Source organism: Pelophylax lessonae (assembly GCF_965119305.1).
Source record: "Pelophylax lessonae genome assembly, chromosome: 1".
Taxonomy (NCBI): Eukaryota; Metazoa; Chordata; class Amphibia; order Anura; family Ranidae; genus Pelophylax; species Pelophylax lessonae.
Window position 1 is genome coordinate 344,539,258 of NC_138768.1, and position 19,660 is coordinate 344,558,917.

Below are 19,660 nucleotides of genomic sequence, written 5' to 3' on the forward strand. Positions count from 1 at the left end.
CGCCATCTGGCCCCTCCCAGGAGATCCCCGTTACCGCCGTGGGATCTTAATCTGGTTTTGTCTGTTCTCCCTCAGTCTCAAAAGGAGGCTTTTAAAGATTTATCCTCTTTGTCGCAGAAGGTTGCCTTCCTAGTGGCTATCACTTCTGGTCGCAGAGTCTGAGTTGGTAGCGCTGTCCCGTCGTTCGCCTTAGTTGGTGGTCCACAGAGATAAAGTGGTCCTCCAACCTAATCCATCTTTTCTCCCTAAGGGAGTGTTGGATTTTCATCTTAACGAAGGGAACACGATGTCTTCATTATGTCCTAAGACTAAACATCCCAAGGAGATTGTCTTGCACTCTCTGGATGTGGTTCGGGCAATAAGGGTCAGACTCTTCGTCCTTCCGGAGAGTCCTCACAAAGGTTTGGCTGTGTCCATTTCGAGATGGATCAGGCAGACAGTTGTTCAGGCTTATACAATCAAGGGTCAGGTTCCTCCTTTCCCTGTGAAGGCTCATTCTACTAGAGTGCCGAGTGCCTCTTGGGCTTTTCGTCATCAGGGCGCTGTTGTACAAGTACAAGGCAGCAACTTGGTCGTCTGTGCACACCTTTACAAAATTTTTTAAGGTGGATTTGTTGGCATCTTCAGATGCCTCTTTTGGGCCACAAGGTTTTGCAGGCTGCTGTTTCATAAGAGAATATTTTTTTTTTTTTTTCCTTATTCTTTGGGGTCTTTTACCTGGGTGAGCTCTATGTTGCCCAGGTGGCTAGGTTTAGCCTCTAAAGGAGCTGAGGTTACTGTCTGGTTGCGTTTTTCCCACCCCTCATGCCTATCCTGCTTTGGGACATCCCACGCAGCATCAGTCAATGGACAATAGAGAAAATAAGATTTTTGTAAAATCTCTGATGTCCATCGACAGACGCAGCACCTGCCCCTCTGATTGGGGTTGGTTCTTTTGTCTTCACTGCTTTTAAAACAAAACTGATGTGCTGGGCTGTGGGGGTTATGCCTGGAGGGACACCCCTAGGGCATGTACATTCAAATTTTCCTGCCTAGACTACTCCTGATGGAAGGAGCATAACCCACTCAGCTCATAGAGATGAGGCTGCGTCTGCCAATGGACATCAGAGAAAAAAAAAAAAACGATTTCCACAGTAAGATCTTACAAAATCGTATTTTTCCTTCCAACTTGTGCCTGGTCCCAGTCCGCTTACAGGAGCTGCTGTTTGGGGAGGTACAAGACCTGTTCCTTGAAGGGGCAATTGTTCCAGTCTGACCTCTGAACATTTTCAGGGTTTTTACTCATACTTGTTCCCAGGCAGGAAGGCACACTGCAACCAATCCTGAACCTTAAGGAACTAAACTACATTGTGTGAGTACAGAAGTTCAGAATGTACAGTGGTGGCATCCCTGTGTCGGGGGGGGGGGGGGGGGAGATTTCCTCACCTCTATCGATATGAAGATACCTGCCTTCACATTCCAATATGTGCCCGTCAGCAGCATTTTCTCCGCTTTGCTGTGGGAGAGGAGCATTATCAGTTTGTGGTGTTACCCTTTGGTCTCACATCTGCTCCTAGGGTCCTCAAAGTGTTAGCCCAGGCGCTAGCTTTGCAGGAGTTTTGCTAGATTCTGAATTTAGAGAAGTCTGCTCTGGTTCCATCCACAAAGCTAGATTATCTGGGCCTGACTCTGGACTCGGCTTTAGCCAGAGTGCTCTTTCCTGTGACCAAACTCCAGAAATTGCAGGCTGCCTCCTGCTGTCCAACAAATAGTCATCCCTCCATACCTGCATGTGGGTGCTGGGCCTGATGGCGTCTACCTTTGCACAGTTCCATATGTGGTCCCTGCAAATGGAACTGCCTCAAAGGGAAAGTCTGAACAAATGGGACAAGACTCCAGTCTCTGGCCAATCCGATTCAGCTGAGTCTGGGCACAAAGGAGTCCCTGATATGGTGGCTTTGTTCGCCGGCTGCAAAAATCGTTCCTCCCCTTGTATTAGTCACCACGGATGCCAGCCTGTCTGGCTGGGAAGGTATCCTAAGTAAGCATTCTGCTCAGAGGGATCTGGATGCTGGAAGAGTCCAGACTCCTGCTCAATGTCTTGGAAATTTTCTGTCCAATGATCCTGACACAGTCTGGTCGCTCGATTGTCTGATTAAATGTGCACTTGACAACCGTGAAGACGGACAATGCCACAGCTTATGTCAATCACCAAGGAGGCACAAGAAGTGTCCTGGCAGCTCTGGAAGGTAGCCGGCGTTCTAAAGTGGGCAGAATGGCTCGTTCCAGCCCTCTTCGCCATACACATTCCCCAAGTGGAAAATTGGCAGGCGGATTACCTTAGGCGGCAGTGTTGGCCCACAGGTATTGGTCCTTTCATTCAGAGGTGTTTCATCAGCTGTGTGTCTGGTGGGGCACACCTGAGTTGGAGCAGTTATCTCGAATCAACTTAAAAAAAAAAAATTTGCTCTTCACTATTCTAATTTAAGTTATATTAACATTAAAAGGCTGGGGGTGGATTTGGATTTGATCTCTTGCTAGGGAAAGTTAACCAACTCTTGTCTAACTAATTTTGCAGCACACAGAAATCCATGTGCTGCTAAAGTGCAATTAGGTTGTTACATTTCTCAGTAGAAAGACTGGCAAATCACCTGTGTAGTCCTAGCTGTAAGGCCTTTTCATAAGAGGCATTTACATACATTTGTTTAGGATGTAAACCTTTCCCTTTCTTCTGCAGCCATAACCTGACAAATGCAAGTATCTCACACACCCCGTTGCATCCAAATCAGTCAGACATTTACATTGTGGTTCAGCCTAGAAACCTCTGGAAACACTGACAGAAAAATCCAAAGACATGCTTGTGGGAAAGGGCCCAAAAAAGAAAAAAAAAAAAAAAGAAAAAAGAAAAAAAAAAAAAAAATGTATAGCCAAAGCTCGTTTGGCTGTACATCTCATAGGGATCACAGGAGTGCAGTTGGTTCTGCACTCGTGACCAGTTTTCAGCAGAGAGAGGGCTTGAGTCCCCTCTGCTGACATCACAGAAGTCAGTCCCACCCAGCTCAAGGAGCAAGGAGGGGGCAGAGTGGAGAGCTGCTGATTGACAGCAGTTTTCAATCGCTCGGTTCTCAGTGTAGAGGTGTTGGGGGGAGAGATGCAGCATCAGAATTCTGGAGGGGGAAAAAAATAACCCAAACTTCTTTGACGGTCAGGCCACATAGGCTCTCTCTCCCTCTCCCCTGGCAACTCCAAGACCTATCGCAAACACCAAGACATATCACAAAGTAAGCATACACGAGCAGACTCTTGTTTGTCTTATGCCATCAGAGTGTGGGATGAGAAATGGCAATAAGCTAATCCATGGTTAGCCTGGATTGACAACAGACAGGGATAAGGATGTGAGCAGTCTGGAATGACAACTGGCAGTGATAAACGAGGTAATCTGCTTATAGGCATCACATCCATAGAGTAGGTGGGTTCCCCACCACTGCATTCATAAGGGAGACCCATCCATGTTGGAGTGAAGTGACTACCTAGAACCCAGTGTGATATTCAGCAGCTTTGACTGAGGTGACAAAAAAAAAAAAAAAAAAAAAAATCGGGGCATTATTGGGGGGGGGGGGGGCTGGAGAAGCGTGGCATCCCTATATAGTTTTGTTGGCGACTTACTGCTTTGTAAGAGATGCGACATCAGGACACGTGGAGAACATCCCAGTACTGGTTTGTGTTTTAATCCTCAATTTGGTTGTTGCAAAAAAAAAAAGCGCAAGGACTCTGATATACGTAACACTAGTTCCGCATAGATACATTTTATGCAAGAGATAATTTGTGAATATTAACCATTACATATATGCTTGATACCATACCTACCTTTACTGAAATTCCAGTGTGCTGGGTGTCTATTACGAGGGATTCACTATGGCCTTGCAAAGTAGAAAGACGCAAGCAATTTGCATAAGCAAGTTTATTTTTCCAACAATTCAAAACTGCTGCATAATGGCATAAAATATGTACTTTAAATGGAGGCAGGGGAAAGCAGCATTGCTTGCATATCTACAGGAATTCTAAAAGGTCTTTGGTTATTACACTTTAATTCCCCAACTATACAGTATATATTCCATACACAATTTATATATTCCATACACAATTATTTTATAACCTCCTAAACAAGAAGTGGAAACCTGGCGTCCTGACAAAGCCTTATATTTTTGGGTCTGGATTGTAAGATATATTTAACACAATGTAGGTCTACAGACCAATATTCTATCCATCGGCTTCAAGGAGTTTCACACTAAGAAAAACAAACAGTCATGTCCTGTAGACTTGGACACACCTTTTCCCCCACATCAACGGTCACTTCTTGTGTCTTTGGAACAGCAGAACTTAACACAAAGCAGGAAAGTGGTCAGGATCTTCTGGATTCAGAGCAAAGTCATTCACCTAGGTGGATGTAAAAACGCACATTTAGATTTAGAATGTGAAAGGTTATGAAAATCTAGAATGTCAACGGTTATGAAAATCAAGTTAGTGCACTTAGTCAACTCAAATTTAAAAATTAACCATTGGGAGGACCGTTTGTCATTACAAACTACCAATCCACTAGTAATTTGTTTAATTTACAAAATTGTAGACTGGTTTAGGACATGCAAGTGCTACTGTACAATTCAAAAGTGAAAGGACCATTCAAAATACTGTATAGAAAGTACTACTTTCTTCATTAAAAAGGGGATGGGGGAGAATCTGCTGTCACAATATAGTAACCGGCAGCTGCAGGCACCGATCAACCCGATGGGGCAGCCATAAACTGATCAAAATTCAGCCAGTGAATTTCGATCAGTTTGATTAGATTTAGGATGAAATAGAATATTTAAATAAGACTGCCCCAGATTCAGGCAAGTCTGGCTTTCTAGGCCTGATCCTCATTACAGAAATGTACCCATTATCTACTCTAAAGATACAAAAAAACATAGAACGGGGGTGGGGAAGTTCTAAATCTAGCAGCACAATACAGATGTAAGACTAAGCTCCACATACATTTAAGCCTTCATGTGCATTTAAGCCTTCATGTGTAAATGCCTCTTCTCTTCTAACGCGGCCTCGTCCTCCACCTCGTCCCCCACGGCCTGGTCGAGGAAGGCTTCCGAAATTGATATCCAGCTGGCATGTGATGTCATTTACAGGTTTGCGAAAGCCAACATGGTAATCTTCATCATCCTTCATATTCTGTTGTCAAACAAGAAATACATTCAGTAACAAAGGCCAGTGTACAGAAACTATCCTAGAGCAGCCGCATGTACAGGAAGAATCGTAAACTAGGGCACAACCAGTAAAATGTATAATGATTTTGTACACTTATCAAAACCAGTTACAAAATATATAAAATAAATGTAAAAAAAAAAAAAAAAGGCAACTTCACTTTCATGGGGAAATAAAAAAACGCAAAGAAAAAAAATATAGCGAATACAATATTGACACAAGTCAAATTGTTTGCGTATTTTAAAAATTACCTTACCCTTTTCAACCTGCTGCCGCTGTAATTTTCGGAAAAAAATATTGCTACCTGAAGTTCTATACACAGAATGTGTACTGAACACACCTCAGGAACATTTTCTACTTGTGCAATTGGCTCACTGATTTTCCCAGAGGACTACCCAAGGTAAAAGTCAGATTTCTGACATCCCTGCAACCAAATTGTAATTTTGGTGAGATACTACCAATAAGAACACATCTAAAGGGATGCAAGCCCAGCAGATTTCATCAGTGGTCTGCAGCTGCACAGCTGATTGGGTCCAATAGGAGTGGTTTCATAATTCTCACTTAACACAAACCGTGATTTCTTCGGGGGGGGGGGGGGTTGTTCTACATCTGCAATGTACATGAATCACTCAGTGTAACTCCACTTTTTCTTTAGAAAAAAAAAAAAAAAAAAAAACATTCCCCTCTCGGTATGTAAATCCAAAATGTATTTTAAAAGTCACTGCACACAGATTTAAGCAAATACATATGTGAAATCAGTTCCCAAGTTGGTTAACTGGTGATTTTACCAGTAAAAGCCACATTGGCAGCCTGCCATGGTCACCCCTTCAGTTGGCCTTGGGACTGCCTATCCAACAGACCTAATTGGCAGCTAAGCAGCAAACTGAAGAGGAGCACACTTCAGGCTGAGAACACTGCTCCCAATTGTTAGGCAGTGGTTTAGCATTGTCAACCTGCAGCAGAAGTGCCATTAGCAGGCTTCTCCAGGTGGGAAACCTAGCACAATGTTGTGAATTTTTGTATACAGTTACAATACATTTGACATAACACCAAACCATGACCCCCCCCCCCCCAAAAAAAAAAAAAACTCAAACAGGATTTTTTGACTTGCCATAAAATACTTTTCCATTAAAACTAAAAATGTAGGCTTACCAGTTCTTGTACGTACTGGCCGCATTTTAAAGGTTTTTTTTCCCTTTCAACTACAAAACGTCTCGTAAGTCAAATATGTGCCAATTCATTTAAAGAGGTTGTAAACTCGTATAAATTTTTTTTTTTTTTACAACCTGCAAGAGAAAGACATAATGAGCTAGTATGCATCGCATACTAGCTCATTATGCAATACTTACCTTAGAACGAGCCCTCGCCGTGCCGCTCACTCACCTGTATGACGAGCGACATGTTCAGTCGCCCGTCTTCCGGGATCGCGGCATCCGGCCATCTGATTGGCCGGAGCCGGGGTGACGTCACTCCCGGGCACGCGCGCGGGAGCCGACGGTCACGGCACGGGGCTCTGAAGGAACGGCACGATCAGCCGTTCCTTTAGAGCGCATGCGCCAGTGACGTCACTGGCTGCATTAAAGGTAAATATCTCCTAAACGGTACAAGTTTAGGAGATATTTACAGTACCTATAGGTAAGCCTCATCATAGGCTTACCTATAGGTACAACTTCCCGAGGAGGGTTTACTTCCTCTTTAACAGACCAAGCTGTACAGCAAAACTGGCAGTTCATGTTAATAAAAGCTGACCATTGTAAACATCCCTGTGAAGGAATTGGGATGAACCTTATTTTAAAACCTTTAGTAACCGCTCCATAATGAGCTGCAAGAAAAAAAAAAAAAAAGAAAAAAATTAAAGCAAGCCAAGATCTCCTTTTCTTGGAAACATGGGCAATGACCCATCTCTAGAGCCTTTCAAATACAGAATCATCCTGCAAATAAACCTTTATTTTGGCCATCTCATTATTCAGGTAGAACACTAGTGTGTGAAATGAGTGATTTCGTATGGTAGTTTGGCCACAGGACTGGAAGAGTTCGTTTACATTCCGATGCCAAAGAATGTTCATTGTGGAGTTTAAGTTTGTTGGCATATTGAGTGCAGCACTTTAAAATCCAAAAAGATGATGCTGTTAAATAACTCAGCTGGGATACCATCACTTCCACTAGTTTTGATATTAGCAATGCTTTCTTAGGCCCACTTGACTCCGCTTTCCAGGCTATCCGGTTTAAGGTCAGTGACTGCACCATCGACATTATACAGGACATTCAACTCTTTCGTGTATATTGTAGTTTTTCCGTATTCTTGACATCTCTTCTGCTTTGGTCAGGTCCTTGCCATTTTTCTCTATCGTACCCATGTTTGCACAAAACTTTCCCTTAATATCTCCAATTTTCTGGAAAAAGCTCTAGTCTTTCCCATTCGGTTTTCCTCCAATTCTTTGCATCGATTGTTTAAGCTGGTCTTTGTCTCTTCTTGCTATCCTCTGGAATTCTGCATTCAGTTGGGTATACTTTCCCCATTGCCTCCCTTTTGTTCAGCCATTTGTATGGCCTCAGATAGCCACTTTGCTTTCTTGAATTTCTTCTTTGGGATGGTTTTAATTGCGGCGTCTTGTACAATGTTACACACTTCCTGCCATAGTTCTTCTGGCACTTGGTCTATCCGATCTAATCCTTTAAATCAGTTTGTCACCTCCACACGCTAGCAAGGCTATGCTGAAAATTCTACAAGCTAGGCTTCAGCAGCATGGGAACTGAGAGCTACCACAAGTAGAAGCTGGATTTTGAAGAGGCATAGGAACTAGAGATAAAATTGCTGAACATTCACTGGATCATGGACAAAGCAAGGCAGTTCCAGAAGAAAATCTACTTCTGCTTTATTGACTACAGTAAAGCCTTGGATTGTGTGGATCACAAGATGAGGCAAATACTGAAATAGGTATACCAGACCACCTCACCTGTCTTTTGAAAAACCTGTATGAAAGTCAAGAAGCAACAGTTAGACCAGGACATGGAACTGACTGGTTCAAAGAAAAAAAAAAAAAAAAAAAAAAAGTGCGGCAAGATGCATTTTGTCACCCTACTTATTTAATCTATATGCAGAGTACATCATGCAAAATACCAGGATTGACAAATCACAAGCCGGAATTAAGATTGCAAGGAGAGAATCTATGATATGCAGACAATGCCACACTACTGGAAGAAAGTGAACTAAAGAGTCTCTTCATGAAGGTGAAAGAGCAAAATCTGGCCTGAAATTGAACATTAAGAAAAACTAAGCTCATGGCAACTGGTAAGCTCATGGCAACTGGTCCCATCACTGTCACGGTTTCCATTTCTTCTTCCATTTGCCAGATTTAATCTTCCTAGGCTCCCAGATCAGGGCAGGCGGTGACTGTAGCCATGAAATTCGAAGACGCTTGCTTCTTGGGAGGAAAGCAATGGCAAACCTAGACAACATTTTAAAAAGCGGAGACATCACCCTACCGACAAACCCCTACCGACAAACTGCTGTATAGTCAAAACTGTGGGATTCCAAAATTATTTTGCTATCGAAAATAAGAATTTTACAAATTTTGCACCATTAGTGGGCTATTTTCATGTGGCAGTCGAATTTGAGTGATCGGCCATGTAGGAAGTTTTTGGGAAAATAACGAATTTCTAATTCATGATCAGAGAATCACATGAGAAATAAAAATCGAAAAAGAAATGCACATGAGCTTTGACCTGAAAGAAAAAAAAAAAAAAAAAAAAAAAAAAATTTCCAATTTGCGAAAGAAAATGAGTTTGGACTTCACCCCATGTATGGCCTGCATAGGTGAAAAGTGGAGATCCGTATAAGGCAGAACATGCACAATATTCACAAGAGAATATCTAAAATGGAAAATAGGATCAAATCCTTGGAAGATGCGTTGCTTCCAATTACTAGCAGTGTCAGCCTTGAGAAGACGGATTGGCATCAGGTTGATGACCTAGAAAACCCATGGGAGGTGTAACATTAGAATTGCAGGTCTTCGAGACAGAACCCTGATGAGTTTGTTGGGCGATGGTTACACAGCACCTCTTCCAACACCCAGGTTTCCGCTGCCTTAGATGGAACCCTATAGGCCTGTTCCACAGCAAAGCTAACTCCACAAAATAATGGGGTGGGCAACTACATGGCAGATGGTTTAAAGTTGAAAAATTTAAAGGTAATGCACTTGGGCGTCAGAAATACGAACGCAAGGTACTCACTAAGGGGGGGGGAATCTCTGGGTGAATCTGAAATGGAAAAGGATCCGGGGGGTCCTAGTGGACAACAGGCTTGCAGTAGCATGCAATGCCAAGCCGCTGCAAGCAAAGCAAACAGAATACTGGCGTGTATAAAAAAGGGCATTCACTCCAGAAATAGAGCGATTATTCTCCCACTCTACAAGACTCTGGTCCGGCCACATCTGGTGTATTCCATCTAGTTCTGGGCACCGGTCCTCAGGAAGGATGTGCTGGAACTGGAGAGGGTCCAGAGAAGGGCAACAAAAATGGTTAGGGGAATGGAGGACTTCAGCTATGGGGAAAGACTACAAGCATTGAACCTATTCTCTCTGGAGAAGAGATGCTTGAGAGGGGATATGATATCAATGTACCAATATTGTACTGGTGACCCAAGCATAAAGGAACAAACTTTTCAGAGGAAGGGAATACAATAAGGCATGTGGCCACTCACTAAAACTAGAGGAAAAATGGTTTAACCTTAATACGTAGAGGGTTCTTTACTGTCAGAGCAGTGGGGATGTGGAATTCTCTTCCACAAGCAGTGGTATCAACAGGGAGCATCGATAGTTTTAAAAAAAAACTATTAGACAGGCAACTTAAAGACCACAACATACAGGGGTATACAATGTACGGTTAACACACGCGTTGAACTGTAATGGACTGGTGTCTTCTCGACCTCACTATGTAACCTGAAGCACAATCTAGATTCCCTTCAGCCAGGCTTCTCAACTGCAAAGACGGAGATTTTATTCTAAGAAAAGCAATGCAAAAGAGCCCTATAAAAAAACAAAAAATAGATAGATTTCTATGGAATTACAGAAAAGACCATTTACTAAATGAGAAAAGCACACTTTGCAGTAAAGGACTTATGTATTCGATGGTATACCCCACTATAGAGTGCCCTACATGATGGCAGGGCACTCCTCTTCAGAGCAGGCTACAGATTGGCTGCATACAGCCAAAGTGATGTAATCTGCCCTACAGCTTCCTATTTTGCCATTTCAAGCTTTTGAGTTCTCTCGTGATCACAATTTTACATAAAAACACGGCACTGACCTATATATCTCCAAATTTGATATTTTCCTGTAGGTCTATCCTTGCTGATTGTACAACAAACCGGGGCATGTAAAATACTCTCACCCTATATTTGACAGGGTTGCCCATCTTCTGTACAGAAGAAAAACCTGGCGCTGAGAACTAGTTACCAAAGAAGAAACCCAAAAGGTTAACGTAGAGCCAAAAATGTGTTAAAAACATTGTGAAAAATGGCATGGAGAAACATCTATATAAAAAGAAATAGCCTTGGGTCCTGAGTCAGGGGCGCAGCTGTCCCATAATCCAAAATGATAGAAGCACTGAACAAAGAAGGAGTAATAGCACTCACAGACACAGAAGAAAACACCAAGGCTAAGTATATTAGAACTCAATGTCACAGTTTAATAGGATTAAAATCATGCCCACAAAAACTCAGATGGGAAGATGGCAAAAAAGGGAGAGAACCCCATCCACAGGTCACCATAAAACATGGACGATGGAATAATACCTTCAGGGGTAACTGGTGCTGTTGGTGGTGTGTCCAGGCATGCCGATGAGGGCTGTCAGTGATGCGGGTGAAAGATCACCCCAGGGAGTGCATCGCAGAGGGGAGGAGGAGAATGCAGTCCACGGCGTCGGCTCCAGCTGGATGTGGCGACACTGCTGTGTGTACAGAAAGAACGGCCACATACACGGAGCTTGCCGGCTCCTCCAGCACTCCTGTGTCCTGAGCCGCGCCGGCTGATGACGTCACTGGATATCCGCGGCAAAACTGGGGACACAGCAACTGGCCACAGATGATACAAGCAGCAAAAGTCCCCGCACGGAGTCTTAAGGGGACAATAGGGGGAAGGTTGAGAACACCAAAAATGAGATGGCATGTTTCAGGGGCACGCCACTTCCTCAGATCTAAATTGGCATACAAGGGGAAATTTATAAGAGGAAAAGAAATTGGGAGGAGGAAACACCAACAGCACTGGTTCTCCCTGCTGGAAAAAACTGCTGGCAACAGCCAAATAAATTAAAATTAAACAAAAAATAACCACAACGCATAGAAAAACATTAAACCTAGCAGAAATATAAATGGGAAAAAAAAGAGAGAAAGGAAGACCACACACTAAGTGAATTGTGCAGAAAATGTGTAAAAGTGTATGAGTATTGGGGGGGGGAAAAAAAAAAAAAAAAAAAAAAAAAAAAAACAGTACACCACAGTATTTCCAAATCTTCATTCAACCCATAGGGAGAGAGCGTATGGAGTCTGACAGAGGTTTTTCCTTTTATGCAAAAGGGAAAAAAACTTTTGGATTTACAGAGTACCCTTGGGAATAGATTTGATGGCCAAAACAGTCATATCCTGTAGGTTCCCGTTATGGAGAGTAGAAAAGTGACAGGGGACACTATGGGGAACCTTTACATTGTTGGTGGAGACCCCTTGTGCAATCGCTCTGAGATGTTAGCCAATCCGTGTACGAAGATGGCAGATGGTGCGGCCCACATACACTAGGTTGCACGAACGCAGGACCTATATGACAAATTGTGTGGAACATGTGATAAACTGCTTAATAGGAAAGCCGTTTCCTGAGGAGTCACAGAAGGAGCTTTAACCATGGGGAATAAAAAACGACAGGTCAGGCAACTGCTCTTTTTACATTGAAGCCTACCCAATTGTCAAAATACAACCTGATGTCCATGACCCTCTCACGTGTGGGCTTGGCGAGTTTGCTTGGGGTGATGCGATTAAGGGTACGTGCCCTTCTATAGACTACCTGGAGGACTGCAGGTAGATGAGGCCCCAATCTAGTATCAGAACACAAGATGGGCCAGTGTTTCTTAATAATGCGGGTGATATTGAAGTTATTATTGAAACTGGTAACGAACCTGGCCTTGGGGACAACAGGACGTTGAGGGGAGCTGTTCTCAGTGTCACGAGTTGGAGACATGGCCATATCCATACAAGAATTGTATGCCGATAAAAGATCCTCTGGGTAACCCTTCTCACAAAACTTGGCCAGCATGGATTGTGCCTGGGCAACATAGCCATCCTTACGGGTGCAGTTCCTGCGGAGTCTCAGGAACTGCCCCTTGGGGATATTTTTCTTCCAAGAGGGGTGGTGGCAACTCCTAAAATGTAAATAGGAGTTGCCAGCCACTGGCTTGGAATGGTTGAGAGAGACTACTATGGAGCCATCGGCATGTGTAAGCTCCAAATCCATGAACACCAAACAGACCGGGTCAATGACATGTGTGAAAGTCAGACCCAGGTCGCTGGCGTTACCGTGGGAGACGAATGCCTGAAAGGTGTCAACGTCGCTGTGCCAAATGACAAGCACGTCATCAATATACCTCCCATAGTAAATGTGTTGTAAGAAGGGATTGTTCTGCCAGATATTAAATTCCTCTCAGAAACCCATGGTGAGGTTAGCGCAACAGGGTGCAAAGTTGGCTTCCATGGCCATGCCCTTAGTTTGCAGATAGACCTTCCCAAGAAAGGCAAAATGATGTTCTAAACAAAACCTTGTTCCTTCTGCCAAAAAGGATGCTTGTCAGGAGTTAAAACTGTGTATCCTTAGTGAGAAAATGATTGAGTGCTCTGATACCCACATTGTGTGGTATTGATGTATATAAAGCGAGCACACATCCAGGGAGGCCCACAGATAGTGGTTGTCCAAGGGGTATTGTTGAAATATAGCCAGCCCGTGACCGGAGTCACGAATATGCGATGGAAGTTGAACGATTGGTTGAAGAAACCAATCAATGTACTGGGACAACCCATTGGTAAAAAACTGTCCGTACCAGCCACAATGGGTCTACCAGGGGGATACAGCAATGATTTGTGGACCTTAGGGAGATGGTAGAAGTAAGGAGTACGGCATACAGTTGCCAAGAGGAATTGGCTCTCCCTCTTGGCGAGTACCTCAGACCCAACTGCAGCTTGCACCATCTCCCTAAGGGCCAACTGGAAATCAGGAAGAGGATCCTGAGGCAAAACGATGTAGGTACTGCCATCAGACAGTAAGCATAAAGATTCCTGAATGTAGGCATCACGATCTTGGACCACAATACTCCCTCCCTTGTCTGCCTGCTTAATCACGATGTCAGAATTGGATTGGAGTTCTTTCAAAGCAACCAACTCAGATGACAAATTGGGCCAATGTATGGAAGGACTGTCATACATGGCAATGAGTTCTTTGAATACCACGGGATAGTAGGCTTCAAGGAAGGGACCTCTAGATTGAGAGGGATAGAACGTAGAGCGTGGACGGAAGGAGGTACGCATGACAGGAGGATCAAACCATGCCTCAGGGGGCTGGCTGTCGATATGGCCCTCCTCCCAAAGATCCTGTAGGCATGCAGGATCTAGGGTGTTATCAGGAGGATTCGCATCCGAGAGGTATTGTCTGGGAGCTCAACAGGCTGGGTGGGAATGTTGGTGGGATGAATGTAATGCCGCTGTACAGCAAGATTCCAAACGATTGAGATCTTTGAGAATGTGAAACTTGTTAGCCTAAAATGTTAAGTGCAAAGCTGAGACCCTTCAAAAGAAGGGAATGCTCAGCCTCGCTCAGAACGTGGGAGGAAAGATTATAAATTTTGATCGTACTTTTATTCAGAGCCACTTCCTTTGAGTTTATTCTCTTTTTTGTTCCTCCCTTTGTTGGCCACCCCCCCCCACGTCTACCTCTTGTAGTGTTTTTTTTCTTCCCCTTCTGATGGGTGGGGGGGGGGGTGCGGGGAATAGGACAGAACAACTGACAGGAGGTGGAGTGGGGGCCTGTGATGCCACTAAGGCTTAGCCTTGGTGTTTTCTTCTGTGTCGGTGAGCGCTTTTACTCCTTTGTTCAGTTGCCCATCTTCTGTACTGCTACTGGATTAGTCTTCATACAATTCAACCGTTGCTAAAACCACAGTTTTTTACCCCTGCATGTAATCCCATTTCATCACCAAGGACTTCTGGCATCTGGTATTTATCCTACACTTGCAGCAAACACTAGTTTCTGAAACCATATACTCAGACTTTTTTTGTGGTCTTACATAATTACCTGTTGTCCTTTCCATCAGATTCTACAGCTTTTGGTCGTCAGGGAATATCTACTGCAAAGTCTACCAGGTTATCAAAATGTAGCTGTGCATATACCCACACGTAAATTGCAGCAGTGTGTGACCAATTTTCTACCCCTAAAACCGCTCCCTCCTTGGCCTATTAATTGCAGCTTCTTCATTTTTAGTTACAGAGCACAGGTTTTTATTGTGCACCATTACGACATTTCAGCCACCAGCATTAACCACCAATGAGGTCTTCAGTTGATAAGGGGGGGGATGTAGGGCATATGCACAGGAGCGCAGTGAGGGAGAGAAACCGAAGAGAAGCGAAACCTTGGAATATTTGTCAGTACTAGTGTGCAAAAGGTGTATTTGCTTTGTAATAAATCACCTCTGTGTGGATGTTGCTGGGTTATATAAAGTTATTTAGCTTTTTACATTTTAGAATGGGGTGCCTCGAGAATTTTAAAGAGTGCCTTGACTGAAAAGTATAATTACCATACCATTTCTTGCTTCTGTATAATTATACTGCCTGGCAGACGGACCAACGCTATTGGTATTAAATCCCCCTAGACTATGGTCAACCTGTGTAAATTTTCACTATGTGAATGTGAGGGGCCTTGACACTCCTAAAAGACCCTAGGTCTGCTGCCCCGTGATGACATCTCATGACGAATCGTATAGGGTAGGGCAAGAATGCTGACGTCACCGCGCATGCTGAAATCGTACTCGCAATCTGAAAAAAGACCAGAGACTAACCAGCCACAATATTTGGCGTTTTACCCTTAGTGTCGGGAGGACACTCTTGACACGTGAGTGGATTATCTGTATTTTTTATAAAAGCCTCTTTTTACTATTTACGCAATGGAAGTTTGTTTCCCTCCCGCATCTTTCCTGCACTGAGCGCTGTGGTTTAAATAAGGGGAAGCAGATGGGAGCATGACTAGAGTGGAGACTATTCACTGGAAACTTTTGGGAATGTATGCTGGTCTATAATCCGACCAGCCTGATGTTCTGGTGAGTAATATCTAGTGAGCGGTGACAACCACTTTGGGTGCTGCACTGCGGTGGATTCATACAAGTTCCGTGTTTAGATACCAAACATGTGTTAAGAACTTTTTCAATACAAAAGGGACAGACTTTGTGGCGTCATCATTTCAAATTTTGGTTCACTTGGCATTAGTCACATCTCTATCCCCCCATCACTTTATCCCCCCCATCAATATCACTTTTTTTCTTAACGGAACCCTGACCCCCCACAACGTGTTTGTGGGCTTCCATCAACCTACGGCTTCCTCCAGTCTTGGGACACCTGAAACTTAGCTTGTATAGAACTGAAACCATCAACCATTATTGAAAAGTTTCTCACAAGGCCAGGAAGTCGATTTCCAGGAAGATCTCTCATTGCAGGTGGAAATCGTACATTTCATGGTGTGAATCACTGCAACTGCACCCTCGCTTGTTTTCTATAGCTAGGGTTTTGGCTTTTTTACAAAAAGGGGTTGAGCAGCGCTTGGCGTGGGGTACCATCAAGGGCCAAGTGTCCGCCTTGGCTGTTTACTGCCAACGTCCGTTGGCCACTAGTCTCTTCATTCGCACTTCCATCCAGGGGGTGCGTCATCTGGCTCCTCCGAAGATCCCCGTTATCGCCGTCGGATCTCAATCTGGTTGTCTGTTCTTCAAAAGCCTACCTTTGAGAATCTCAGGGAGACTTCTCTGCTTTCCTTGTCAGAGAATGTTGCCTTCCTAGTGGCTATTACTTCTGCTAGCAGAGTCTGAGTTGGCTGCGCTATCTTGTTGTTCGCCTCTTTGGTGGTCCACAGGGATAAAGTGGTCCTCCAGTCAAAACAGTCTTTTCTCCCCAAGGTGGTGTCCGATTTTCATCTTAAAGACATTGTGTTGCCTTCCTTCTGTCTGAAGCCTAAACATCCCAAGGAGATTGCCTTGCACTCTGGATGTGGTTCGGGCGATAAGGGTTTATCTGATGGTTATTGAGTCCTTTAAGAAAATCTGAATCTTTGTCCTTACAGACGGGGGAGGGGTTTGGCTGCATCCGCTGCGACCATTTCGAGATGGATCAGGCAGACGGTTGTTCAGGCTTATCCACTCAAGGGTCAGGTTCCCCCTTTCCCTGTGAAGGCTCATTCTACTAGAGCTCTGTGTGCCTCTTGGGCTTTTCATCAGGCCTTGGTCATACAGGTTTGTAAGGCAGCGGCTTGGTAGTCTGTGCCCACTTTACCAAAATTTTACAAGGTGGATTTGTTGGCTTCTTCGGAAGCCTCTTTTGGCTGTAAGGTTTTGCAGGCCGCTGTTTCATAAGAAAAATGGTTTTCCCTATTCTCTTAGGGTCTGTTACCTGGGTGAGCTCATGTAGTTTTGGTTAAGCTTCAGGTTACCCAGTTGGCCAGGTTTAGCCTTTGGAGTTTACGTTTTTTGGTTGGTTGATTCTTTTCCCCACCCCTCATACCTATACTGCTTGGTTGATTCTTTTCCCCACCCCTCATACCTATACTGCTTTGGGGCGTCCCACACAGCTCCTGAAGATGAGGCTGCGTCTGTCAATGGATAGAGAAAAACAGAATTTTTGTAAAATCTTAACCGTAAAATTCCTTTCTGAGTCCTCCGACAGTCGCCGCCTCAACATAATCTTCACCAATGGGGTAATTGACCTTTGCTCCGCAGGAGTAGCTAGGCAACAAGATTTGTTAATCTCAAAGCTTTTAGCATATCACACCCCTAGGGGGTGGTCCCCTCAGTCAATACCTCCCTGCTTCCAGCATTCTCAACTCAGTTTCAGTAGCATAGCAGTAGAGTACATAAACAAACCCCAAAAGAGGGGCGGGGGCGGCGACTGTCGGAGGACTCAGAAAGGAATTTTACAAAAATTCAGTTTTTACGTCCGACAGTCGCCGCCTCATCATAATCTTCACCAATGGGGACGTCCCAAAGCAGTGTAGACATGAGGGGTGGGAAAAAAACGCAGCCGCGCATAAAGCAACGCAGTACCCACATCAGAGAAAGGAACCTTACCAAAGTAAGAGAACCAACCTGGCAACAGGAAAACGTGCTCAACAGGAGCAACAACCCAGGAAGAACAAGTAACCCAGGGGTAAAAACACACCAACAGCCAAGGGCCCAAACAAGGGAACCTAAAGCACTGCCGCACTAAGAACTTTACGGCCAAAGGAAGCATCTGCCGATGCCTGAACATCCACTTTGTAAAATTTGGAGAAGGTGTGAACGGACGACCAAGTCGCCGCCTTACACACCTGGGCCACAGAAGCCTGACGATAGGCCCAAGACGTACTCAGAGATCTGGTAGAGTGCGCCTTCACAGGGAAAGGAGGAACCTTCCCCCTCAAAGCATAAGCTTGCACAATCGTCTGTCTGATCCATTTGGCGATGGTAGCAGCCGACGCCGCCATGCCCTTCCGAGGTCCCTCTGGAAGAACGAATAGGGAATCCGACTTGCGAAAGGACTTAGTCGATGACAGGTAAACCCTGATCGCCCGAACAACATCCAAAGCATGCAAAGCCACCTCCTTCGGATGCTTAGGCTTCGTGCAAAGCGAAGGCAAGACAATGTCCTCATTCAGGTGAAACTCTGAGATCCTTTTCGGAAGAAAAAATGGGTTAGGTCGCAAGACCACCTTATCCTTGTGAATCACCAGGTAGGGAGAGCTGCAGGACAAGGCCGCCAGCTCCGACACCCTGCGAGCCGAAGTGATCGCCACCAAAAAGGCAACCTTCTTGGACAACAGAGACAACGAGATCTCCCTGATCTTTTCAAAGGGAGCCTGTTGTAACACGGACAGAACCAAGTTCAAGTCCCATGGAGGCAGAGGTTCCCTCCTAGGAGGGGCCAAATGTCGCACCCCCTGAACAAAGGTGCTAACCAATGAATTAGACGCCACAGGGCATTGAAAAAGAACGGCCAGCGCAGAAATCTGACCCTTAATTGTGGCCAGCGCCAAACGCTGGTACACTCCAGTTTGGAGGAAGGCCAACACTCACGACACCGAGTATGAGCGAGGGGAATACCCCCTGGACTCACACCAGGCAAAGTACGCCTTCCAAGTACGGTAGTAAATTTTTCCCGAAGAGGCTTTTCTAGCCTTGATCAAAGTGGGAATGACCTCAGGGGAGAGACCCCTATCCTTCAGGACCTGGCTTTCAACAGCCAGGCCGTTAAAGCCAGCGACTGTAAAGCAGGATGGAATATCGGCCCTTGAGACAGAAGGTCTTCCCGAAGCGGCAGGCGCCATGGAGCGTCGACTGCCAGATTTACGAGGTCTGCGTACCAAGACCGGCGAGGCCAGTCCGGTGCCACCAGAATCACCGCGTGCGGTTCCGAGGCCAATCTGCGAAGCAGCTGAATCGGTGGAAAGGCATACATCAGACGATACTGATGCCAGGGCGCCACTAACGCGTCTGCCTGAGGATCGCGCGTCCTTGCCACGAACCTTTCCACCTTGTTGTTCAGACGAGACGCGAACAGGTCCACATCCGGAAGACCCCACTTCGCGCACAACTTCTGGAAGACATCCGGGTGAAGGGACCATTCTCCCTGGTCCAGGGTCTGGCGACTCAGATAGTCCGCCTGCCAGTTCTCCACCCCCAGAATGTGCACAGCCGTTATCGCTGGGACGTGCGTCTCGGCCCACAACAGAATGCCGTTTACTTCCCGAGCAGCACGGGCACTCCTGGTGCCCCCTTGATGGTTGATGTAGGCCACCGCTGTGGCATTGTCCGTCTGAACCCCAATCGGACAGCCCTGAAGCCGTTCCGACCAATGCAGAAGGCAAAGTTTTATCGCTCGCAATTCCAGAATGTTGATCGGAAGGGGAGGATTCCTCCTCCGACCAAGTTCCCTGGGCGGACAGAACGCCCAGAACACCACCCCAGCCCGACAGGCTGGCATCCGTGGTGATCACCGTCCACGACAAGGGACGAAAGGACTTGCCCCCCCGATACCGCCAGGGACTGGAGCCACCACAAAAGACCCCTTCGGGCGTCTGAAGACCCCGCGTGTGAAACTGGGCGAAGGGAATCTCCTCGAAAGCCGAGACCATTAGACCTAGACATCTCATACATGTCCGGA

At 45.3% G+C, this 19,660-nt stretch overlaps 1 protein-coding gene across 1 annotated transcript in view; it reads right to left on the reverse strand.

Annotated features, from left to right (window-relative positions):
- Nucleotides 1-4,359: 4,359 nt before the first annotated feature.
- The window catches only part of HABP4 (hyaluronan binding protein 4), a gene marked incomplete at its 3' end in the record, with an annotated part of 81,867 nt that continues 66,566 nt past the window's right edge, over nt 4,360-19,660 (reverse strand). Inside the window, exons 8-9 of the mRNA XM_082244903.1 lie at nt 5,011-5,199; nt 4,360-4,416 (exon numbers count right to left, since the gene is read on the reverse strand). Coding sequence (XP_082101029.1) covers nt 4,360-4,416; nt 5,011-5,199 — 246 coding nt within the window. The remainder of the gene's footprint in view (nt 4,417-5,010; nt 5,200-19,660) is intronic.